The sequence below is a fragment of the Oikopleura dioica genome, chromosome XSR, assembly GCF_907165135.1.
Source record: "Oikopleura dioica chromosome XSR, OKI2018_I68_1.0, whole genome shotgun sequence".
In the NCBI taxonomy this organism is placed as follows: domain Eukaryota; kingdom Metazoa; phylum Chordata; class Appendicularia; order Copelata; family Oikopleuridae; genus Oikopleura; species Oikopleura dioica.
Genome location: NC_137294.1, coordinates 9,652,845 through 9,673,811, shown reverse-complemented (window position 1 = coordinate 9,673,811; position 20,967 = coordinate 9,652,845). Strand labels below are relative to the sequence as shown.

General features: G+C 42.8%; 11 protein-coding genes and 1 long non-coding RNA gene across 14 annotated transcripts; 7 read left to right on the top strand and 5 right to left on the bottom strand.

The window, feature by feature from the left end:
• Window positions 1-166: 166 nt before the first annotated feature.
• On the bottom strand, window positions 167-934 carry LOC145710532 (nuclear transport factor 2-like). The gene is made up of 3 exons (XM_081788299.1): window positions 778-934; window positions 595-735; window positions 167-557 (listed from the first exon to the last, which is right to left on the bottom strand). The coding sequence occupies exons 1-3, from the start codon at window positions 889-891 to the stop codon at window positions 417-419; spliced, it is 396 nt and encodes a 131-aa protein (XP_081644425.1). The 5' UTR covers window positions 892-934; the 3' UTR covers window positions 167-416.
• Window positions 935-1,285: 351 nt separating this feature from the next.
• Window positions 1,286-3,003, bottom strand: LOC145710527 (uncharacterized). Of its 2 annotated transcripts, none has more exons than XM_081788294.1 (5): window positions 2,610-3,003; window positions 2,242-2,569; window positions 2,041-2,193; window positions 1,474-1,966; window positions 1,286-1,425 (listed from the first exon to the last, which is right to left on the bottom strand). In XM_081788294.1, the coding sequence occupies exons 1-4, from the start codon at window positions 2,953-2,955 to the stop codon at window positions 1,504-1,506; spliced, it is 1,290 nt and encodes a 429-aa protein (XP_081644420.1). In that variant the 5' UTR covers window positions 2,956-3,003; the 3' UTR covers window positions 1,286-1,425; window positions 1,474-1,503. The 2 variants fall into 2 exon arrangements, with proteins under 2 accessions (XP_081644420.1, XP_081644421.1); XM_081788295.1 differs by having other exon boundaries at window positions 1,474-1,973; window positions 2,048-2,193.
• A 113-nt stretch (window positions 3,004-3,116) lies between these two features.
• LOC145710531 (cold shock domain-containing protein C2-like) lies at window positions 3,117-4,686 on the bottom strand. Its single transcript, XM_081788298.1, has 7 exons — window positions 4,566-4,686; window positions 4,131-4,390; window positions 3,945-3,980; window positions 3,563-3,691; window positions 3,425-3,516; window positions 3,301-3,381; window positions 3,117-3,253 (listed from the first exon to the last, which is right to left on the bottom strand). Exons 2-7 carry the CDS (start codon window positions 4,144-4,146, stop codon window positions 3,137-3,139), a joined length of 471 nt encoding a protein of 156 aa, XP_081644424.1. The 5' UTR covers window positions 4,147-4,390; window positions 4,566-4,686; the 3' UTR covers window positions 3,117-3,136.
• On the top strand, window positions 4,650-7,545 carry LOC145710528 (uncharacterized). The gene is made up of 8 exons (XM_081788296.1): window positions 4,650-4,919; window positions 5,000-5,105; window positions 5,472-5,746; window positions 5,842-5,953; window positions 6,001-6,142; window positions 6,188-6,323; window positions 6,368-7,191; window positions 7,234-7,545. Exons 1-7 carry the CDS (start codon window positions 4,854-4,856, stop codon window positions 6,518-6,520), a joined length of 990 nt encoding a protein of 329 aa, XP_081644422.1. The 5' UTR covers window positions 4,650-4,853; the 3' UTR covers window positions 6,521-7,191; window positions 7,234-7,545.
• Window positions 7,546-8,698: 1,153 nt separating this feature from the next.
• On the top strand, window positions 8,699-9,267 carry LOC145708691 (uncharacterized). Of its 2 annotated transcripts, XR_014134852.1 has the most exons (3): window positions 8,699-8,798; window positions 8,840-8,992; window positions 9,035-9,267. It is a non-coding gene; the product is annotated as an uncharacterized LOC145708691 (long non-coding RNA). The 2 variants fall into 2 exon arrangements; XR_014134851.1 differs by having other exon boundaries at window positions 8,713-8,992.
• A 30-nt stretch (window positions 9,268-9,297) lies between these two features.
• Window positions 9,298-10,398, top strand: LOC145707288 (uncharacterized). Its single transcript, XM_081784790.1, has 4 exons — window positions 9,298-9,630; window positions 9,671-9,804; window positions 9,847-10,013; window positions 10,172-10,398. The coding sequence occupies exons 1-4, from the start codon at window positions 9,301-9,303 to the stop codon at window positions 10,363-10,365; spliced, it is 825 nt and encodes a 274-aa protein (XP_081640916.1). The 5' UTR covers window positions 9,298-9,300; the 3' UTR covers window positions 10,366-10,398.
• Window positions 10,399-12,876: 2,478 nt separating this feature from the next.
• Window positions 12,877-13,245, top strand: LOC145709223 (histone H2A type 1-like). Its single transcript, XM_081786902.1, has one exon. It carries the CDS (start codon window positions 12,877-12,879, stop codon window positions 13,243-13,245), a length of 369 nt encoding a protein of 122 aa, XP_081643028.1.
• A 1,163-nt stretch (window positions 13,246-14,408) lies between these two features.
• On the bottom strand, window positions 14,409-14,777 carry LOC145709222 (histone H2A type 1-like). Its single transcript, XM_081786901.1, has one exon. It carries the CDS (start codon window positions 14,775-14,777, stop codon window positions 14,409-14,411), a length of 369 nt encoding a protein of 122 aa, XP_081643027.1.
• Window positions 14,778-15,101: 324 nt separating this feature from the next.
• On the top strand, window positions 15,102-15,409 carry LOC145710441 (late histone H2B.L4-like). The gene has a single exon (XM_081788196.1). The coding sequence runs from the start codon at window positions 15,206-15,208 to the stop codon at window positions 15,407-15,409; it is 204 nt and encodes a 67-aa protein (XP_081644322.1). The 5' UTR covers window positions 15,102-15,205.
• Window positions 15,410-16,633: 1,224 nt separating this feature from the next.
• Window positions 16,634-17,073, bottom strand: LOC145710518 (histone H3-like). The gene has a single exon (XM_081788282.1). It carries the CDS (start codon window positions 17,046-17,048, stop codon window positions 16,638-16,640), a length of 411 nt encoding a protein of 136 aa, XP_081644408.1. The 5' UTR covers window positions 17,049-17,073; the 3' UTR covers window positions 16,634-16,637.
• Window positions 17,074-17,347: 274 nt separating this feature from the next.
• On the top strand, window positions 17,348-17,960 carry LOC145709221 (alkylglycerol monooxygenase-like). Its single transcript, XM_081786900.1, has 4 exons — window positions 17,348-17,441; window positions 17,499-17,645; window positions 17,709-17,832; window positions 17,873-17,960. The coding sequence occupies exons 1-4, from the start codon at window positions 17,423-17,425 to the stop codon at window positions 17,958-17,960; spliced, it is 378 nt and encodes a 125-aa protein (XP_081643026.1). The 5' UTR covers window positions 17,348-17,422.
• Window positions 17,961-18,480: 520 nt separating this feature from the next.
• LOC145708075 (alkylglycerol monooxygenase-like) lies at window positions 18,481-19,888 on the top strand. Its single transcript, XM_081785694.1, has 8 exons — window positions 18,481-18,558; window positions 18,622-18,774; window positions 18,814-18,942; window positions 19,005-19,067; window positions 19,110-19,207; window positions 19,251-19,375; window positions 19,417-19,505; window positions 19,706-19,888. The coding sequence occupies exons 2-8, from the start codon at window positions 18,673-18,675 to the stop codon at window positions 19,862-19,864; spliced, it is 765 nt and encodes a 254-aa protein (XP_081641820.1). The 5' UTR covers window positions 18,481-18,558; window positions 18,622-18,672; the 3' UTR covers window positions 19,865-19,888.
• The last annotated feature ends 1,079 nt before the right edge of the window (window positions 19,889-20,967 follow it).

The following is a 20,967-nucleotide window of genomic DNA, read 5'->3' as shown; positions in this document are numbered from 1 at the left end:
GTGCCGATAGTGCCAGTGAAAGCGATTCCTAGAACAGCCGCAGTGGAGATTCCGTACGTCATATAAAGCAAGTCAAGCTCTGCAGCTTGGTTTTCCACTGGATCATACGCAGACATTCTCAACTAGATCCACTTATAATTTGACTTGATAAAATCTGAGTTTATATTTTGGCCTGCTGCTAATAGTAGGTCTTTACAGTGAAAACAAGCGTTTTGTTGCGGAAAGCGCGTAATACGATATATATTATAAAGGCAGTCTCTGTGGGAATTTACAGGAATGCGCCGAGCTAAATTGTTGGTGCAAAAGTTTGAACTAAATTCTCAGTATATTGTGAGATACAGAGGGATCAAAAAATTCTGGTGAGTTGGCGGTGAATTGAAGATAATCCTGCGCTTTCGTCGTGGCTGTGCTTGATTCTAGTTGTGGAGCGCCAGGCGGAAGACCTCATTGCTAATTACAAATGCACCCCCGGCCGGCCGAAGCATGAACGAATGGTGAAACGAGTGTGGAGGGTCGTCATCCGCCTTCAGCTGCCCAGTCACCATCACGACGACAGCCTAAAATCTAGGAAACATTTTTTCTCTGCTTTCTTACCTTGTTGTCGTCGACGCCAATGATCGGCTGGGCGTCAATTGTGGTCACTTGATGGACTACTTGCTTGAAGGGTAGGGATGAAAGTTTTTCCAAAATTGGCGCCTTTCCTTGGAATTGCGCTCCTTCGAAGGTCAAACAGCTCTAAACCGTAGAATTGTTTTTGAGTTTCTGGGACAAGAATACCTGGTCAGTGTAAACAGAGGCAAGTTGACCATTTGCCGATCGGTCCTTTGAGAATTCGGGATAGTAGAAACCAACAAATGCCTTGCCCATCTGCATAAACTCCGGTTCCGCCATTTCTTTTGCGAAGTTGCCGTCTCTAAAATTATAAGGACGTATACGAAAATGTCAAAATATTCATAATTGGAATGGTGAAAAGTTAAAGGCAGTCTGCAAATAGTGAGTTGGTGAATAGAAAATGCATGTGAAATTTACACTGTTCAGAATATGCGCGCTTATACTCGTTTTTTCGGTTTTTTCTTCGCGCTATTCTTAGTAGAATTCTTTTAGGGTTACACATATTTGATTTTTCTTTGCTATGTTTGAAAAGTTCTATGAAACCGGCCTTTGGTGACCAGCTGCTATAGAGGCTGGAGTCTGTATTTGCATCTCCACGGCGAAGCTTCGACCCTGTGCTCGGTTCCTTGTAGCTGACGACTTTTCGAGCGCGGCGACTGACTCGCTCAGAGATGTTCACCAACGGTTCTGGACCGTTTTGTTCTTTCAGTGGTGTAACGGGCTGCGCGTTTTTCTTAGGTCTTCCTTTTTTCTTTGTTGCTGAAATTTCCGTAGCAGCATTCTCATTCGATTCCTCATGCCTGTCTTTGGACACTTAAAATATTTTTTAAGCAAGCACGAAAAAGGAAGATTGCTTATTACCTCCCTCATAGGCTGCAGTTTCTTGCAAGCTTAAATCAGGAACTGATATCGTTTCCGTTGTTGCACTGATGTTTCCAAAAATACCCCCCGGTTTTGAAAGCGAGCCTCGCTTACTGCTTGATTTCCGTCTTTTTTCTGGAGTGAAGAAACTTGACGACGAGAACGAATCATGCTCAGGTCCTGACGAGATTTTCTGCCGTTTTGCTTTTCTTGAGCCGGCTGGCTTCGGCGATGGCGTAAAAGAACAGAAGGACTAGCTACTGCTTCTTCTTCTTTCAGCGACTCGTTGCTCTCATCAAAATCAAACCCAAAAGTTGTCGTCCTTCTGCCGGGAATCTTCATTTTCGCTCCCTGAATCTCGGGCTTTTCGAATCGCCGACGTCGGCCTGGTGTCGTTTCTTCTTTTTCTGAGAGCGGACTTGCTAGCGGACTCTTGCACAAACTACCAGGGCTTTTAATCTTTGGACTGTTTTTCGTAGATCTAGGGCTTCTTCTTTGGGCTTATTTTGTGTCATTAGTAACTTTATTAAAAAAGAATTATTCAATAAAAATAGGCCCTCGTTCCTTATCGGACTTCCATCGATCGTTTCATCATATTCGAAAGCGAAAGTTGCCGTTTTGCCAATTTTGAGCAAGCCCATATCGGGCGAAGGAAGCTTGCTCGTTTCTACCTCGCGATCTTCTTCAACAGTGAGCATTGTCTGTCTGTACTTTGATTTCCTGAATAGAAGAATTATTTAAAGGGTACTTAGTTGACTAGTTCTCTACCTGGTTGCTTTAGAGCGGGAAGGCCGTTTTATTCGCTCTGGTAGCGGCTTCTGGACGACTGGGCTTTCGTTCTCCTCATTCGTCTCATCTAGATCAAGCTTGAAGCGAGTCGTTCTCCTTCCTGGCAGCTTCATCTTCGTCCCTTGTTGCACTGGCTCTTCGGGCGACTTGAATTCCGCAGTTTCATCAAAATCAAGATTGAAGGCAGTCGTCCGTCGCCCAGGCAGCTTCATTTTACTTCCAACGAACTCTGGCTCTGCTGAATTAGGTCGAGAATTGTCACCTCTCGATCCCGGTCTTGAGTTTGTCTCGTTGATGAATGAATCGCCTAAATAAAGATAACCCTCTTTGACCCTTTTTGAGTTTACCTAAAGCGGATGAAGAATTAGATTCCAGAGTCACATTTTGCGTTCTGCTGGCTTCGTATTGTTCCATTTTGAGAGCCACTTCGCACCTCATGTCCAACATCTCTGCCATTAGTGCTGTCTTTTCATCCGTCAACGCTCGCACTTTCTTTCGTAGCTCGATATTCGCCTGAATTACTTCCGCGTTCACCTCCATCAGCTCTTTGTTTCTTTCATAAAGTGGGTTATCAACCTCCTGCTTCAGAAAGTCGCTAAACAGTCCATCTTCTTCTTGTTCCTCTTCTTCATCTTCCTCGAAGTCACTACCATCCAAAAAATCATGCCAGTCGATCTCCCCGTTCAAATCCATTTCGACCGATTTCTAAAAAGGCGAATTCAAACCGAAGCTTCGCTGCATTCAAATTCTCGATGGTAACAATTGTCAAGGTTTAACTGTACTGTTGAGGGATGGTAAAAATCTCCTTCGAAAATAGCAGATTGGGAAGATTTTATTTTGGGGAATGGAAGAATGTAAATCGTTGCTTGGCGCATCAGTTAGGTGTGGGCGGCGGGGTCACGGGCGTACCAGCCGTTTCTTTCGACTCCCCACAGCTTGACCAAGTGGCGCGACCGTCCGCAACCAGCTTTTCTTCGTCCACGAGCGTCACCTGAAGTTCTTTTTAAAAACGCTTTTTAATTGATCGCAGTAGATCACCTGAACTGCTTGGCATTTCTCGAACTTTGGAGGAATGGGAATCACTCTGTACTTGACTAAATCCCCCTCTTTTGGAATGATCTAAATATTTTTTGAGCCGACTGACGATCAAGACTGGCTTTACCTGAGAAACAACATCAGAGACGTGGAAAAACTCCTGCTTTCCGTCTTCAGAGTTCAAGAAGCCATGCCCTTTTGTTCTGGAGAAAGCGGCAACTAAAGGCCACTTTAGGACTTAGTAGCGCAGTTTTTGCGAATTAACCTGTGCCGGTCTCTAGATCAGCGGCGTCGATCCGCGCCGTTGCCGATAAAGTTCGCGTTCTTCTGGTTGTGAAGTAAGATGGTGCTAGTCCAACTCGAGCAACTTCCAGAGGGGAGCCAACGGCTTCCACTAAAACGCCTTTCAAAACAAAAAAAGTACTCTAGAAAAGATATCTGTGTTTTATTTCTAAAAATACCAAATTCAATCTCCTCAATTTTATTTTCTTGTGCCATTATTTTCTACTGATATTTGCGTTTTCTCTTTCTAGCAGAAAATCTCAAAAGAAAAAAATCTGACTAGGAGTGATCAAAAATGGGCGAGAAGATTCAGAGCCGATCCCGTGGGATGCCCGGTAAAATACAAGATCAATTTCGAAAGGAGCCTGCCTCATCAACTTTTGAGGGTTTCTTCGACATCTTATCACGGGCTTTCTGATGCAATTATCACCTTTCTCGAGACCGTTGTCTCCGATCGATTGTAAAGTCGAGCATGTTCTAAGCTTCGAAAAGCTTCCGTTACTTGTTTAAATTTCAATCAATATTCTCTATTTTCTTGAAATCCCGTTCCTGAATAGGCTTCGACATGGAGTCAAGTTGGACTTCTCTTGTTTTCTGAAGGGACTGTATGTTTGTTCGTGGGAAAATTCGAGGGTATGTTCAGAAGCGTGACACAGCCTGGCAGCGTCGTGAAAAAACCCACGCGGCCTTGACTCGAGCGCGGTGAGAGCATTTGAATGTCGCGCCCAGTTTTACAAATGCTCCCTCTTCGGAGGGAAACGCCGCGGGAGATGCAAGTTTCTTTATTCAAATGGATTCTGCTCAATCTTATCTAAGTATTAAACATGATAATATCCGCAATTAATAGTTCTTAATAATTCTTCCAGTAGTTTTCGAAGATATTCGGAGAATTGAGGAGAATGTAAATTTATTTGGGAACTGACTTAAAAAATTTATGGATCGTAAACGAGTGGGACGCGCTAAGACCAGGTAAACACAGTTCGAACCTATTTTTGTTGTTTTGTTGGCTGGTTTAGTTCGATTTGGGAAAAAAGGGATGCGCGTTTGCGCTGAGGCAAGGAGCGCGCTTGGGCCCCGCCCCCGCCGCTCGCGCGAATCTGAAGCGCGAAACTAAAGTTTTTCGACTCGTCTCGAGCCGACCGCGGAATCATTCGACTCGAAGTCAGTTAGCGCACTTGCAAGCTGGAAGAGATTGGCCACTGTGGCCAAGCTTGAAAAGCTTACCTTTCGCAAAATACAAAAGAAAACATCAGAACAGAGAAAAACCGCATAAAATGTCGTCGAGTCGGATTTCTAGAGGACTTTCAGGAACAGCGAAGAATTCAGTCTCAATGGTCCAGGCACGGGTTCTTTTTCATCTCGAGTTATAATATGGAAAAAATTGCAGGGAATTTGTCAAAAAAGTGAGCCCTTTTCAAAGTATAAAAAATTGACGGGAAAGTCTGACGAAGAATTGCAACGAATTTTTGAGAAGGAAATGCGCCTGGGCGTCTTGTCTACGCAGAATCTACTGTATCCCTTTCCTGGTAAGTTACCTTTTGGCCTCTTGAGTAAGAAATCAAGAGTGACCTCGTTTGACTTGTCAATCTTAACTGTTGAAGCGTGAAATGTCCCAGATTGGAAACGCTGCCAACATCTATCTTTTGTCTTGCACTGCTAACAGCTAGAATACTTTAGGAAAAATTAGCACATTTGCCCTGGCAGTTTGACACCGTCGGATAATTATTATAATTCCGAGTGTGAACGGTAGAATTTTCAATTCAGTGTATCAATTTTAAAATTTAATCAACAAAACAAAAATACGACGGAAAATATTTTTTCCGTATTAAATGTCGTTTGATTTGTGTTCTGGAAGTATGACAGACTCACACTTTTATATAACCTTCTTTCAGGCATGCAGCGCCCAGTGGTTCCGGAAGATTCCGAGGTCCACCGTGAAGAAGCACAAGAGCAAGTCAGTGAGGTGTTGGACAAGTTCAGCATTGAAGACCAGATCGAGTCAACGCGCATTCAAGCACAAATTCTCGCTCTGGACAGTCTTCGCCGAGCAGCAGAAAACGCAGACAATTTGAACTTCACCTGGGAGGACGACAACGCTATTCTCAACACGCAGACCTTCTGGGAAAGCTACCTGATTATCGAACCCCTTAAAGAACTCGGTGCTAAGGTATGTTTCCGTGTGCGAGCCGGATAGTTTCTTTTATGAAATTTATGATTCCGAAAGTTGAACCCTTGCTTATTGTTTATTTAAACTATTAAAAGTGTTCGATGGTGCCATGCCCGCAAATCTTCAACAAAGAAGTGCCTCTAACGAAAGTAGAGGGAAACGAGATTAACGATGACAGGTTACTCTCGGTCGTCTGCCCTTCGTCTGGTTAGACTAGAAATGAAGCTGAATGAAATAGCTAATTTTTCCTTCAGGAGGAAGAACGAAAGAAAGACTTGAACTCGTGATGCGAAACATTCGAGACGTCTTGCGCATCCGGGGCTTTTGGGTTCGCGACTTTGATGATCCATCGATTAGCGAAGACTTGAGCAATCATATTCGAGATGGAAAGTTCAGGTAAACGCACGCAACTAAAGAACAATCTACAACGCGAAGATTTAGTGTTGAGTGCATCAATGGTTGTACTGTTCTTCGTGAGATGCGCAAACCGGTCACCAGTGCGTTGCTGATAACGAACGCCCAGAACTACGACGAATTACCGCTGCTGATTCTTCAAGAGTACACTAAAGTTCAACAGGTAAGTTGAGCAGTCAAACTCGCGCGAGTGATGATTGAATTCAGACAATGGAGGGACTTACTGCATTTTTTTACAAAACAGGAATCGATAAACGATTCTTGGGCGCTGACGGCGATGTGTTGGATAGACAGCTTTACGAAATCTACTTCAAAAACGTCTTCTTTTCATATGCAAAGGTAGGAGAAAAATTTGCCTAGCCGAGATAATGATTTTTCTTAGGAAAAAGGCTCCACAAAAACGAGCTTCGATACAAAGTAGACATGTTCATCAAAAGATGTATTCAAACGGCTGCTGAGCAGTGACGGAGTGATTGAATGCGTTTGTTTTCTAGCTGTATAGTTCCAGTTTTACTTCCCTATTTTAATTATTGTGATAATTTGAGTGCTGCTAACCGCCGGCCGGGCGAAACTCGGCCCGCGTTATTATTCACCACTGTGATCAACTTTGGACACTGCGGCTTCTTCTCCGCGCCTTTCTGCTCCACGTTCGTTCCTCGAAAATATCCTCTTTCAAATATATCAAAGCTTTTCTAAGCTCATTCATAAAAAACGAAGCATTCGACTCCTTTTTTTGCAGAATGGCGTCAGTATGGCTTCCAAAAAGAGAACGGGAGCAAATTGAGAGGATTAAAGACATTTTCAGTCCTGGGAGAGGCTTTTAAAATCTTATTATTATTTTGGGATTAAGGGTTTCAAAACTGATTCAAAGCTGATGAGAGATTGTGGCACCGTGCGGCGGTTTTTTCGTTGTTAAATATTCCACTCTGCCTATTGATCCGACAACACGTGCAAAGTCGTATACGAACTCTTTTTACGGCTCCACAGTTTCGCTTCTCGGACTCCAAACTTATGCTCATCAGACTTTGTCGGTAATGAGAGCGGAAAGATCAAAGGAAAAAAACTGAGTTAAGGGTAATTTGATTGCCGCTTGTCGTAATGGAGAACTGAAGGATCAACTTGACTCTTCCGTCACGCGCTCACTTATTGAGTTTGAAATGTCTGGCGACTGCGAGACGAAGACTCGCTTTCTGGCAGAGCACTCTCCGGAGCACTCCTTCATCCGGAATTTATCCAAGGAGGTCGACTTTTTGTTTCATCCGGGTCCACTAGTTCGTCCTCTCGCGCATCTAGAGCACTACCGCTTCCGTATTCGCGATCATTACTGTATCTAGCTTCAAGGCGGAAATTCCTTCGGGAAGATTTTGGACTGATTTACTTTTCCATCGATTAACTTTTAATCACATGATTTTAGAATGTGGGAACATTTATTTTTGGGTCTTAAACCTTCGTTACTTTCCTAAACTGGGAATTTTAAAGACCCTAAAGAAAGCATCAAGCCTGGAGAGAATCAAGCTTGGCTACAAAGTGTACTTTAGTTCGCGCTCCGAGTTGCAGCGAGAGTATAACCTGCTTTATGACCAATTCGGACTCCGTGAATTCGGTCTTATCACCACAGGAACGTTTGAATTGCGATGATTAAATTAATTCCTTCCTCCTCGCAGCCTTCTTCAATTTCTTAAATGAAGTTTTGCTGCTGTGTCAGACACTCCTAGACGCAATAATCATTTATAAAACTTTTTCCAGCATCGATGATAGCTGCCACAGGTGTTTGCTTTTACCGGGCAAGAAAGCTGGTACGCTTCAGTTTTCGGAAAATTCCGTATTCTACATTTCTATTAGAGAACGAGCATTTTCGGAAACAGACGATCCTTGACGATAGGGCAGAAGATCAAAACTTTGGACAAGACGGAACAGCAAGGAAGTTATAGAAGGCTAGTCCTGACAAATACACTTGTCTTGGCTGGAACACTAGTGGCATGCGAGACTTACGGCAATTATGTCTTTGGGGTAGGCTGAGTTTAAATTACTCAACACACATGTAATTCCAGTCAAACTTGGTTCACGCGTTAACGGAAGGAGAGATACGGATGCTGTCGTCAAAGAAAGCACAAGATCTTGTTTTCCATGCGGCTGGGGGGACCGATGAACAGGATCTTGATCATAATCCTTCGATATGTCGAATGAAAAGCCATGCGAACGTTGTTTGCGAAGGAGCAACAGATGCTCCCAGTGCAGCATCGGGTAAGAAATGAGTTGGGGACCCCAACTTGGGGTGAACTAACTTAAGTTTTGACTTGAGGAGCTTCCTTAAAATAAGGAATCAGTTCCTAACCCGTGATTTAGAGAAGTTGGCTGAAACACATGGCATGCCGTTGTCGTCATATAACAAATCCAGCTCTTCCATATTTCGAGATGATAAAGAACCACTATTTTATTCTGAAGACGAAATGATTGCAAAAATGAATTCATTTAAGAAGATTAACGTGAAGAGTAATAAAATTTATAGGCTATAATTAATTCACAAAAAAAAGAAGATTTCTTTTAGAATGTTTGAGCGCTACGAAATTATTGGAAGAGAGATAATGAATTCGCGTCGAGCTTACCAAGACGCCAAGCCATGATTTGTGAAAATAAAGTACTAAAACTTCGTTCGTCAAACTTTCCTCACGCTCTCAGACTTAGAAAATTTCAATGAAATCCTGGATTAGCTATTTTACGATATGTATGGTCTTCATCCTGTTGTAAGCGGGATGACTCTCCTTTCCATTCCAATGATTCGTCACGGACTGTCAAGGACGGGATCCAGTGTCGTGAAAAATTTTGTTCAAGGTAAAGATATTCCGTCGGTGGAGTGGCTGATTTCTCATTCAGGAATCTGCTTTTCGATACCCGTCGCTCTGGGTGGAAATGTTGTTTACAGTCGTATGGAAACTATGAAGGCGATACGGAACCAGAGTTTCACAAAATCCTTCCCAGACGGATTCATAAAAAGAGCTGTCTTGGTGGAGTTGTCATCGCTTCCCTCTGAGGAGAAGCTTCGACTGATTGCCGAAATCTCATCTTAGTCCAACCTTGTTATTTATTTCACTTCATTCCTGCCATATTTGGAGTCTTGCTCAAAATATTTTTTTCAGAACATGTTACGGGCGACATCGATTTCGCTGAAGTCGACTCGACAAGTTCCACGAAAGGTGGACTATCAGAACAGTCCCTCGATTTACAAGTCAATCGTGAAATCTGGAAAGAAACGTGCCTTCCAAAGACGCCGTGAACCCGTTGACTCCATGTGGACTAGACCGAGCCATCCAGCCGATGTGAAGAGAGAGTACCTTTTTGAAAATGAGCGAGATCTCGAGCGTTGGATTCGCACTGGAAAGTTTTCTGAACTCGTCGATGAACAGAAATTCAAAAAGCTAGAATTTGTTTTGGGAACAGTTCATAAACGAATCGCCTCCAATCGTGTTGAGGTTTTTATTCTATGACGATCAAGCAAATAACTTTTTCTAGGTCTTAGTACAAGATGCTGAGTATTTATACATAACACACAGCTTCAATCATGAGGAAGCACTTGTAGCCGTTGTCGATGACGGAAAAACCTGTCCTGGAGATTATATCTTTGCTAGAAAAATCGACGAAAACAGGTACACCATCTGGCCAAGCTCTCAGCTAAGACTTATACTTAGTCCTATTGCTACCCACGAGCTTCAAGACATCATCCGCCACAGTGGTCATGTTCAGTGTCCCCTAACTGGCTGGCTTATAAGAGAAAACAAACTTGTAGATCCTGCAGAAGAGGGGGAAAACTGCTTTGATCGAAGCTATATCGAAGAAATGCATGATCAGTATTTAGGTAAAGATTTTTAACAGTGACGATTTCTCCTTTGGGCTAATATTTCGTGTTCATAAAGGAGAAACAGTAATATTCTGATTATGCATTAAATATATTTTATATATGGATCTGCTTCTGTAGATTAATTTTGGCTAGAAGACGAACTACGCGTATTTCAGATCGACGAGTGCACAATTATAAATATCGGGACGATTTCAACCGTGACCATACAACGTACGAACTGCGGTGGAATACCGATGAAATCGAGCATTCAGCATCATTAACAGAGTCCTCTAAACAAGCTCATAAATCTGCCGATTCTCTGCGACAGAAGCGCATTCAATCGCTTAGATCCAAACTTAAATCTGAATAAATTCTGTTCTCTCAAGCAAATCGAACGGATTTCCGGCTCAGCATTAGCCAGGAAAATTTCCGGGCGCCTCAATCTGTATTCTCTCTACCATCGAACGCTGTATAGATAATAACTTGATTTTTCTGATTGATAAGATACGAAGAAGTTTCCTATTTTTTAATATTTTATTTGGCCACCTATAAGTTAAATTACGAGTTTTAGTTGAAATGATTTCTAAATTATAAGAATAGAATTGGGGATAATTAAGAGAGGAGCAAGAGTTAGTGTACAGTGCAGTTAGTTCAGCTTTACAGAAGAGACATTGCGCTGTCTGGTGACAAGGGAATTGTGACGGGAGTTAGAAAAGCAACGGGAGTGTTGTTTTTCGCTTTCCACCATTTTCGAGCAGTCGCAGAGCAAGTTGCTCGAATCTTTCCTGCAGGGAAAGTGTTTGGTCTCGATCAGAAACGCGGAAACGTCTGTGTGGTTTGCCTTCGGAACCGCTAAAAGCGAAGCAAAAGAGTAGTGCGAAAAAAGTGCATAACTTCATAGTGCTGGAAAGTAAATGAACAGGCTTTCTTTATTTCTATTAAAACTTTGCGACGATCGAGAAGCGAAACGCCGCCTTTTAAATAGTTATTTAGGAAGAAACACATGGGGGCGCACAATACAGCCCACCCTGTCGCCACAGAGGACAGAAAATAACAGCTGACCCTTGTGATGTTATGCTTACGAGCGAATAAATATATGTATTGTTTGTATTCTTATTCTCCCTTTCATATCGTCAACGAATGCGTAGTCTATGCAACTTGCGTTATGAATTTTCTGCATTAGAAGGAATCATTTGATCTGCGGACTTCACTTTATTTAACAAGACTCTGATCAGATCTCAGTGAAGCTTCTGAAACTTTAACTTCTTGTAGTTCAAAATCCAAATCGAGTTGGAGGAAGGACATTTGCTTCAGGCACAGCTTCGGACATTGTAACGCCTTGGACGAGTTTTGATGCAGACAGAGGATTACGAACGCTAATGAGCTCGGGTTAACAGATCCTTAATTTAATCCTATCGCGGTCCGCCGATTATTCACTTTATTACATTCCAAAACTTCACTTGTCGGGTAATCTGCAGGCGGAGTCCGAAGGTGGATCGATCTCGTCTTTCTCGATGTATCTCCCGTAATATTCTTTTTCGTATTTTTGATACCAGTCTGGGCGGTAGTTTTTGATCAGCAATCCAGTGAAAAGAAAAATGCCAGAGACGAAAAGAATCAGTGCAAGCTCGCCCATCCAAAAGCTCCACTCATTATGCACTTCTGCATCTATGAACTGATGGACGGAGAGTAAAACTCGAAAAATTAATCAAAAATTGAAACCGTATCAGTTCCTTTGGTGAAATCGCAAGACATACAACCGTAGTCCTTGAATATGAAACTTAGGACGATGCTTAGAACTCCAGCGATAAGCAGAAGCGAGGAGATGCATATCAATACGATGTCAAACTAAAGAAATATTTAGATTTCACGCAGACGAAGTAGTTGCAAACCTTTTGAAACGTCTCAGCATCTCTTCATTCAATTATAAAAACATAAAAAGGATTTTCAGAAATCTATATTTTCAGAGTGGACACAATCAGATAGCAAAAAGGAGGCCTTCAGCGATTAAGCTTGATTCTTATCGTATGTGAAGACGACACAACCCAACTCGCATGCGTTTCTTTTCTTGCTCTAATAGAGTCTAATACCACAATAAAAATAACATCTGTTTTCTTTTCACGAGTATGTAAGTTTCGTTACTAAGTGGAACTCTCGGATAGCCTTCTAAGCTTTTGAAGACTATTAAAGACTTAGGTCATGTTTTTTGTGGCCCTTAAAAGGGCCTGTTTCTTCTCCAGTAAAATTAAATTTACTTGGAGGCCATGTACTTGGCCACAGCCTTCGTACCTTCAGAGACAGCGTGCTTGCCGAGCTCGCCGGGAAGAAGGAGACGGCAGGCCGTCTGGATATCTCGGGTAGAGATAGTGGACTTCTTAGTGTTTTTGGCCAAGCGGGAAGCTTCGCAACCGACACGGTCGAAGATATCACGAACGAAGGAGTTCATAATTGACATCGCCTTGGATGAGATGCCCTGGTCGGGGTGGACCTGCTTCAACACCTTGTAGATGTAGATGGCGAAGGATTCCTTGCGGGCCTTCTTGTACTTGCGGGTCTTGGCGGCGGTGGGCTTGTTGCTTGTTTTGGCCATTTTGGAGTTTTCGACTTTTTTCAATTGTCGGACTGTGAAAATCTCGCTCAAACGCGGCCTTATATACATTTTGCTTGAAGGATCCGCCTACGCTGCTCTAGAAAGTTTCTTGAGAGAATTTGTTTTTCTCTCTGGGCTTTCCAGAGATTCCGCACGTTGGTCGTTGTTGTTTTTCTCTTTTCGGGAAAAAAGTCTCTAGAGCGGGCTGTTGTTCTTCCCAGCCGTGCCTATATAAAGGGCCCGGGAAGGCGGGGCTGCTCATTCTCACTTTTGACTCTGAAAGTGCAAGACATGTCCGGACGAAAATCCCTCAACAAGAAGACCAAGGCTGGCAAGAAGAGCCGCTCCGCCCGCGCTGGACTTGCGTTCCCCGTCGGCCGAGTGCACCGAATGCTTCGCAACGGCAACTGGGCTGATCGAATCGGCGCCGGTGCTCCAGTCTACTTGGCCGCCGTCCTCGAGTACCTCACCGCCGAGGTGGTCGAGCTGGCTGGCAACGCCGCCCGGGACAACAAGAAGAGCCGAATCAACCCCCGACACATCCAGCTCGCCGTCAGAAACGACGAAGAGCTGCAGCGACTCTGCGGCGGAGTCACCATCGCTCAAGGTGGTGTCCTCCCCCACATCAACCCCGTCCTTCTTCCCAAGAAGAAGAACTAAGGACGTCTTTTAGGCGCTTCTTCAAAACCGGCCCTTTTAAGGGCCACAAACAAAATCTTGTCTCATTTGTACTCGTTTGATTGTTGATTTGATGAATAATTTATTGTTTTCTTCTTGAAATTCAGATTAGTTCAAAACAATATTCCAGGCACAATTGAATATAAAATACATGTAAATGATGCTAGCAGACATGATCAAAAACATGATCACAGTCATCCAAATTGCAAACTTTCGTTCTGCCTGAAGATAAATCAGCTCACTTGCTTCAGGTGGTATGACAATACTCGTTTGTTGAACTACAGGGATGGCTGTTTTCTCAGTCGATTGCGGTATCACCGGAGAGGAAGCTTTTTGGTAAGATTCTTCGGAGGCATAAAAATGTATCAGAGAATTATTCGAGAGAAGAATTCTAAGATGATACAAAAAGCTGCCGAGGGAGACGAAACCGACAAATCCAATGAGAAACCACGCGAAAATGTGAGTGTAGTTCTCCAAACTCTCGGTCCAGTACCATCCGATGCAGAAGGTCAAAGTGGCGAGAAAATCAAAGCTGGCAATGACGTAGATTTGAGCTCGAGAGCTCTTGTTTCCTGATAGTCCAATTTGAAAGCTCGTTACTTGAAAAACGAGAGGCACACAACATAAAATTATGAGAACGAAGACCAAACCGAAGATAACCCAGATCATCCCTTCACTGATCAGGTAATACGTAATCGAGCAATATCCATATCTCGGGTCGGCTTCTGCTGCTTCGTAAAAATGCATGTATTGATTTTTCTTTCAGTCCTTTAGATCTGATGATCTTTTAACGAAATCGAGGCTTTTAAGGCACGCACTTGAAGATGTAAATTTGGGTTTCCATTTTTGCAATGGAACTTGAATACATGTCAATAATCGACTTTCCAATGCTCATTCCTACATGCAACCCGCTCGATTTGTACAGTGACTAAAGGTCGGAAGTGTTAGAAGAGCATTTGTTTGGATTACACGTTTCGAAGATGAAGATACTGTAGCAGTGTTTTACTGGTTATTCAAAAGGAAGCCAATAATCTAAGAAGATGATCGTCATTTTGACGATGGGGCACTTCTCTAGATGAGAATAGATTTTGTTTGTTTGTGGCCCTTAAAAGGGCCGGTTTCGAAGAAGCGCCTAAAAGACGTCCTTAGTTCTTCTTCTTGGGAAGAAGGACGGGGTTGATGTGGGGGAGGACACCACCTTGAGCGATGGTGACTCCGCCGCAGAGTCGCTGCAGCTCTTCGTCGTTTCTGACGGCGAGCTGGATGTGTCGGGGGTTGATTCGGCTCTTCTTGTTGTCCCGGGCGGCGTTGCCAGCCAGCTCGACCACCTCGGCGGTGAGGTACTCGAGGACGGCGGCCAAGTAGACTGGAGCACCGGCGCCGATTCGATCAGCCCAGTTGCCGTTGCGAAGCATTCGGTGCACTCGGCCGACGGGGAACGCGAGTCCAGCGCGGGCGGAGCGGCTCTTCTTGCCAGCCTTGGTCTTCTTGTTGAGGGATTTTCGTCCGGACATGTCTTGCACTTTCAGAGTCAAAAGTGAGAATGAGCAGCCCCGCCTTCCCGGGCCCTTTATATAGGCACGGGTGGGAAGAACAACAGCCCGTTCTAGAAACTTTTTTCCCTGAAAAGAGAAAAACAACAACGACCAACGCGCAGAATCTCTGGAAAGCGCAGAGAGAAAAACAAATTCTCTCGAGAAAGTTTCTAGAGGAGCGTAGGCGGGTCCTTCCCAGCAATGTGTATATAAGGCCGCGTCTGAGCGAGATTTTCACATTCCGACAATTGAAAAAAGTCGAAAACACCAAAATGGCCAAAACTCCCGCCAAGCCCGCCGCCGCCGCCGCCCGCAAGTACCGAAAGGCCCGAAAGGAGTCCTTCCAGACCTACATCTACAAGGTGCTGAAGCAGGTCCACCCCGACCAAGGAATCTCCTCCAAAGCCATGTCAATCATGAATTCGTTCGTGTGTGACATCTTTGACCGTGTCGGTTGTGAAGCTTCCCGCCTCGCCAAGATCAATAAAAAGTCGACGATCTCCTCCCGGGAGATCCAGACTGCTTGTCGACTCCTCTTCCCCGGAGAGCTTGCCAAGCACGCCCTCTCCGAAGGTACTAAGGCTGTCACCAAGTACACCGCGTCTAAGTAATTTTTATACTTGACGCTTAAAAACAGGCCCTTTTAAGGGCCACAAATTAACAAAGCTTTCATCTACGAGAGTAGACTGAAAAGCTTTGGCTACCGGCTGAGTTTCTAGCATTAAAGCCTTTGATTCAAAGGAAGAATACCGACAGCGAATGCATGATATTAAGGTCGACTGCTGTTTGCCTGTGGCTTTCCATCATTTCATGAAAAATTACTGATTCGAGTCACATGAGAAGGTCGTATTATGACCTAAAATAAAAGCGGTTACCTTGCTGAACCAGAACAGCTATATCCAGATGTTCCAGGTAAGCAAGCTCCACAGTGTGGACTCCACATGCTTGGAAATCATGACTCATGATTCATGAGTCGTAATCATAAGTGGTGTGAAAGAGAAGATCAAGTTTGTCAAGTAAATGGACCATTTAAAATGGTGCGGTAGTGCAAAGTGGGGGGACGCGGACTTTTGTTGTAAAAGGGCCTTTTCTTGTAAATTTGAAAAAGCACTAAATACGCTCAAATAACACTCCTTATATATTTTTTCGAACTAAATGCCTCTTCTATCGTCATTTTTGATCGTTTAAAATAATTTTTTCCGAAAAAAATCAAAATTTGAAAAATTTCAAAATTTTGTTTTTGCCCTAAAATTGTTTCTGAGGTGTCAGAAAGATACATTTCCATATCAGATGACGTAAAACATGTTAAACTTTCGTTTCAGATACTTTTCTTACGTTTTATCCCTCTAGAAAAAAATTCTTCAAATTTACAAGAAAAGGCACTTTTACAAGAATAATCCGCATCCCCAAAGTGGGAGCCGTGCAAAGAGGAGAAAGAGAGAAGAAATACTACAAACAGCGGATAAAGATCCTGACTAGACGAAGACACGAGCGAAGATGCCCGACTCTGAAATCAGAAGTGGTAAATTTATTTCAATAACCAATACTGCCATTTACTTAAAAATATGCTAATTGCCATCACAAACATTCACTATCGCAATCTCATTGCTGTACGCTTCTCGTGGCTTTCTTATTGCATTTACCTTCTAAATTTTACGACATTTAAAAAAAAAGCAAGACAGCTGAAAAGAGCATGCATCATCAAAGACATAAGTTGTCCTCATTTCGAGAACAATTTTGTTTGTTTCACCAGTTGCGAGCATAAGATATGCTATGAGGTGAGATTTTAAGATATTTGTGGCCCTTAAAAGGGCCGGTTTTGATTCACTAAGTCGAAACTTAGTTCATTTCGCCTCGGATTCGTCGAGCCAAAGTCATGTCCTTGGGCATGACGGTGACCCGCTTGGCGTGGATGGCGCAGAGGTTGGTGTCCTCGAAGAGACCGACAAGGTAAGCCTCAGAGGCCTCCTGGAGGGCCATGACGGCGGAGGACTGGAAGCGGAGATCGGTCTTGAAGGCCTGGGCGAGTTCGCGGACGAGTCGCTGGAAGGGGAGCTTTCGGATGAGAAGCTCGGTCGACTTCTGGTATCGTCGGATCTCTCGGAGAGCGACGGTTCCAGGTCGGAATCGGTGGGGCTTCTTGACGCCACCGGTTGCAGGTGCGCTCTTCTTGGCAGCCTTGGTGGCGAGCTGCTTTCGGGGAGCTTTACCTCCGGTGGTCTTGCGGGCGGTTTGCTTGGTTCGGGCCATGTTGATTTTTCAGTGTTTTTAAGACTGTGAGGGAAATGACGATTCGCGGTTGCTTATATAGCTAAGGTAGCGCGGTGCGGGAGACAACCTTCTAGAGATTTTTCAAGAATTGTTGTTTACATTGCTTCGAGTCCCCTTTCGATAAACAATTGCATGTTCTGGAGATTATTATTAGACTGGAATTCTTCTTCTGCAGAAACTATTTTATCGACGTGAAAAAAAAAAGAAGAAGAAATTTCTTGTGCTTGTTTTTGAAGGCGTTTTGTTTGCTTTCTAGCACATTATTACCGAACAAAATGGAAGTTTCGAAAACATTGAAGACCGTGAAATTTCAAATACAAATACAAGTACCTAGAGATCAAGAGTAGACCTAAATGAATGACACCAATGAAGGTAATTTTCGTGCATTTTTTTCGATTAAAAAGAAGAGTTTTTATAATCAACTTTAAGCGCTGTATGAAAAGTTTTCGAAAAACGTCTTGCTTCCTGTTCGAGCATGGTTCTATCTTGTAACACCTGAAGAATCGACTCCGAAGCCTTTTGCGCGAGATCCTGACTTTTTGGAGCTGTCAGGTCCGCTGTTTGGTTTGCTTATATGTTTTGGTCCGAAAGATATTTGAAAGAATTCTATCGTAGAAGTCTTTGTCGACCATATAAAAGTGGTGGAATTGTATCTAAATAAAGGCATATTTGGCTACCGAAATCGAATGAATGATATGGCGACCAACGTTGCGATGGGTTGTCTTGGCCGTCTTCCGATCATTCTTAGATTCGAACTTATTAGGTTGATAATCTATTTCACAATCTTTTACCGGAGAGTTAAGGTACTACATCTATCCGCTTGTCTACGATTATCGACTTCTAGAGTTCGACTACTACTCTAAGGAAAGGTCTAAGATAAAGGAAGAATGATTCCCCAGCAAATGGAGGAAGGAAAAATGGCAAGGAAAGCTCTGTAGAAATTTTCCATACGACTCGTTTTATATAAAAAATTCTAAATCGTCCTCACGCCAAAAGCGCTTTCGGATAAGAAGAAGACTTTCCATCGGATTATTTCCAACAAAAAGACGATTTTTCATCGTCCTTGATGCATGTTTCTTCGTATATAATTTCCATCATCCTTACTACCGTAAGAGCTTACTATGTGGAGGCAAAAACTGAGACCCTTACGGAAAGGAGCATTGGATTTTTGCTGCGATAGTTGTTGACTTTTTCTACTACTGGGCACATAGATTTCTTCACGAATGGAATATCGGCTGGGCAGCTCATTCAAGGATCGGGTGCCCGAAAATAACTTTAATCAAGAGAAATAAACTCTCTATGAAATACGAATATGCATAAATAAACATATAATTCTGATTTGTTCGGTTTCGGAAGATGCTTGAGACACCCAATATGAGTACTGAATAAGTAGACATGTCGTTGTGGTTAGATCAAAATTTTAGTTCATCACTCGTCTGAAGATTACAATTTGACAACGGCGCTGCGGCAGAGCGTCATTCAACTTCAGGAATGTTGTTGGCACGTTTAGAAAAGCGTAGTAAGGTTTATACCCGTTCTGACCACAAGACAGTACAATGAGATCCTGCTCCTGCCGTGTGCGCTTCTTGGAATCCACTGGACTATGTTTTACACGCACTACAGCATCAATCTGACGTTTCAATTTTGGATCCACACGGAAATAATAAGAACACTTGGCCCTTTTGAACTCATCTTCAACACTCCGGTAGCCATCGAAAAGCTCTCGAAATCTTTCATCTAGTAGAGTCATCATCGTGTCCACCATGGAAGAAATCCATTTTGTATTGACAAGAATTACGCTGGAGTTTTGATAATCTGGGATAGAATTTTCGGCACATTCGCAGCAGAGGACTCGACAGATGAGAAAATTCAGGCTCGAGTATTCAGCATAGAGTTAGTTTTTGTACGAGCGTTTTTGTATACCCAGGAGATTAGTATGGTCTTGTGCAGCCTGCCAATACATTTGATGTGATTCCACTCCAGTTCGATTATACGAAGGTATGAAAGCAAATATCTGAAACTACTGGTACATGAGTTCAGTACGTGATTTCGAAATTTGCTTCTGCGCGCGGAATCGGTCCCAAGCTGCGTGCCCTTTTCTACGGGCCGGGGTATGACGAGAAAGAGCCAGAGTACAGGTGAATTCCGAATATTCGTAACTGAGCGCTCAGCTTCTTCTAGATTAGGAAATCCTTCGCACATTCCAACACCCGACGTGAAATACACTCCGTACGACGTAAAGATTTCTACCTTTTCTAAAGTATGCGCATTCACGCAGGTTCTGGTCAACACACATATTATCGAAGGTAGAACAAATTGCTGCTGAATGCCCGAAACATGTTTTTAGAGCACATTAAAACAGTTCAGCGCTCTGACGAAAGAATGTTTAGTGCAGAAGATTTGATTCTTTGCGTTGGGACAACACTAACACTAATGGTAAGAAGGATACTAAGCATTGATCTATACAGTATAGACTATACTGCTATGATGGCCTTGAATATATTTAAGCCGTAGCATGCATAAACTTTTCGGCAAAGGCTCCCGAAAAAAAAAGGAAGAAAATGATCAAAATTAAGATAGGCGTCTTAACCGTGTGATCGAAATATGTGACGATGTTTTCATAAAAATACTTTTAGTCTTGCGGCGCTAGGTTTTCAAAATCAACGTCTGTCGCGTGGATTGAGCTTTTACGATTTTCTGTCTTCGCTCCTTTTGCGCTTCAATTCTATGGCTACGGAAACCTTCCTACAGCTGCGATCTTCCTGCTGGGATTAGTAATCTCAAGACTTTCGTGACTTTTATTCCATTGACGCAATAAAATTAATTTAAGCGAAGATATTATCCTTACTAAATCCGCAAAATTTCGCCTCTCCGAAGAGAGTGAATAACTTCAATTCCGCTTGAGCAGCATCCGGGAGGCACTGATCTTGAAAATAAATTTGTTCGAAGCCCATAGAATTGTATTTTCTCCATTTAGATTCGCAGCGGAGCATCGGCTTAGAGTAGGACTCAATTCAAGATTAAGAATTGGCCACGACTAGTTGAGGACTAACTAATGAAGGACTATTAAATAGGAAACCTTATTATGAATACTTCTGGTAAAAAACCGCTAGTTACCACGTTTGTTATCATTTACTGCAATGTTTATGTTTGCTGTAATAACACACATAAAGAATAATACTAATCAACTTGATACACAACACAACGAGCAGTTATAGAGCCCTTGTTGTACCACCAGCCGCCACCATCTTCATCAGCACAGTTTCCATCTGCCCATTTTTTTGTATATTCTATTTATTACAGTACTGTAAAGGAAACAAAGAAAAAGGACAATAAAATAAAGTGACGAAAATAGAAAAATAGATCGTGATCTCTAAAGGGTAGAGTCTCTACCGTAGAGATACGGGTAATGTCACATTACTAATTTGTCAAGTTGTCGAAAAAAGAAGGTACCTATCTTTTGTCGTGAAAAACATTCGTTCGTGCATTGTCATTCGCTCGTTCTTCAATTTGTTTTCAAATCTTATTAGGAATGTTCAACTATTCAGTGCAACATTTTTCCGTAATTGAGAAGCAAACCATCACTAAATCCGCGTAAAGAATCTCCCACATCATCTCCACTCCCGTGAACTAAAGTTTTTTTTTGGGGCTTTTAGGCCTGATTAATCGACCTTACAATTTCCCAGGGATTTTAATCGAAAGAGATCTTTTTCTTTAGAAATAGCAAAGTCGTCATACTTTCCGAGTTTAAACAAATTTGAGAGTAAATTTGTGTTTATATTTGATGAAACTTCTTTCCTCTGCGAATTTTAAGACTCCGTTTTCTAACATAAGCTTTACCGTCTCAATAATATGATAATTTGATGTCTTTGTCGGAAGCAGTGTGTCCTAAAATGTC

What these genes read in the sequence shown, in the direction of transcription:
- LOC145710532 (XM_081788299.1), bottom strand. Translation starts at nt 891, where the DNA reads ATGGCGGAACCGGAGTTTATGCAGATGGGCAAGGCATTTGTTGGTTTC. An exon ending in CCTCTGTTTACACTGACCAG is followed by an intron (nt 736 to 777) that starts GTATTCTTGTCC and finishes TCTACGGTTTAG; the next exon opens with AGCTGTTTGACCTTCGAAGG. An exon ending in TTGGCGTCGACGACAACAAG is followed by an intron (nt 558 to 594) that starts GTAAGAAAGCAG and finishes CCTAGATTTTAG; the next exon opens with GCTGTCGTCGTGATGGTGAC.
- LOC145710527 (XM_081788294.1), bottom strand. Translation starts at nt 2,955, where the DNA reads ATGGATTTGAACGGGGAGATCGACTGGCATGATTTTTTGGATGGTAGT. An exon ending in TAATTCTTCATCCGCTTTAG is followed by an intron (nt 2,570 to 2,609) that starts GTAAACTCAAAA and finishes ATCTTTATTTAG; the next exon opens with GCGATTCATTCATCAACGAG. An exon ending in ACGATCGATGGAAGTCCGAT is followed by an intron (nt 1,967 to 2,040) that starts AAGGAACGAGGG and finishes ATAAGCCCAAAG; the next exon opens with AAGAAGCCCTAGATCTACGA.
- LOC145710531 (XM_081788298.1), bottom strand. An exon ending in TCTCTGATGTTGTTTCTCAG is followed by an intron (nt 3,382 to 3,424) that starts GTAAAGCCAGTC and finishes AAAAATATTTAG; the next exon opens with ATCATTCCAAAAGAGGGGGA. An exon ending in AGAAATGCCAAGCAGTTCAG is followed by an intron (nt 3,254 to 3,300) that starts GTGATCTACTGC and finishes AAAGAACTTCAG; the next exon opens with GTGACGCTCGTGGACGAAGA.
- LOC145710528 (XM_081788296.1), top strand. Translation starts at nt 4,854, where the DNA reads ATGTCGTCGAGTCGGATTTCTAGAGGACTTTCAGGAACAGCGAAGAAT. An exon ending in ATTCAGTCTCAATGGTCCAG is followed by an intron (nt 4,920 to 4,999) that starts GCACGGGTTCTT and finishes CCCTTTTCAAAG; the next exon opens with TATAAAAAATTGACGGGAAA. An exon ending in AGTACACTAAAGTTCAACAG is followed by an intron (nt 6,324 to 6,367) that starts GTAAGTTGAGCA and finishes GATTGAATTCAG; the next exon opens with ACAATGGAGGGACTTACTGC.
- LOC145707288 (XM_081784790.1), top strand. Translation starts at nt 9,301, where the DNA reads ATGTTACGGGCGACATCGATTTCGCTGAAGTCGACTCGACAAGTTCCA. An exon ending in TCGCCTCCAATCGTGTTGAG is followed by an intron (nt 9,631 to 9,670) that starts GTTTTTATTCTA and finishes AACTTTTTCTAG; the next exon opens with GTCTTAGTACAAGATGCTGA. An exon ending in AGAAAAATCGACGAAAACAG is followed by an intron (nt 9,805 to 9,846) that starts GTACACCATCTG and finishes ACTTATACTTAG; the next exon opens with TCCTATTGCTACCCACGAGC.
- LOC145709223 (XM_081786902.1), top strand. Translation starts at nt 12,877, where the DNA reads ATGTCCGGACGAAAATCCCTCAACAAGAAGACCAAGGCTGGCAAGAAG.
- LOC145709222 (XM_081786901.1), bottom strand. Translation starts at nt 14,777, where the DNA reads ATGTCCGGACGAAAATCCCTCAACAAGAAGACCAAGGCTGGCAAGAAG.
- LOC145710441 (XM_081788196.1), top strand. Translation starts at nt 15,206, where the DNA reads ATGTCAATCATGAATTCGTTCGTGTGTGACATCTTTGACCGTGTCGGT.
- LOC145710518 (XM_081788282.1), bottom strand. Translation starts at nt 17,048, where the DNA reads ATGGCCCGAACCAAGCAAACCGCCCGCAAGACCACCGGAGGTAAAGCT.
- LOC145709221 (XM_081786900.1), top strand. An exon ending in GCTGTTTGGTTTGCTTATAT is followed by an intron (nt 17,646 to 17,708) that starts GTTTTGGTCCGA and finishes ACCATATAAAAG; the next exon opens with TGGTGGAATTGTATCTAAAT. An exon ending in CTTAGATTCGAACTTATTAG is followed by an intron (nt 17,833 to 17,872) that starts GTTGATAATCTA and finishes CGGAGAGTTAAG; the next exon opens with GTACTACATCTATCCGCTTG.
- LOC145708075 (XM_081785694.1), top strand. Translation starts at nt 18,673, where the DNA reads ATGTTTTACACGCACTACAGCATCAATCTGACGTTTCAATTTTGGATC. An exon ending in AACTCATCTTCAACACTCCG is followed by an intron (nt 18,775 to 18,813) that starts GTAGCCATCGAA and finishes TTCATCTAGTAG; the next exon opens with AGTCATCATCGTGTCCACCA. An exon ending in GGACAACACTAACACTAATG is followed by an intron (nt 19,506 to 19,705) that starts GTAAGAAGGATA and finishes AAATACTTTTAG; the next exon opens with TCTTGCGGCGCTAGGTTTTC.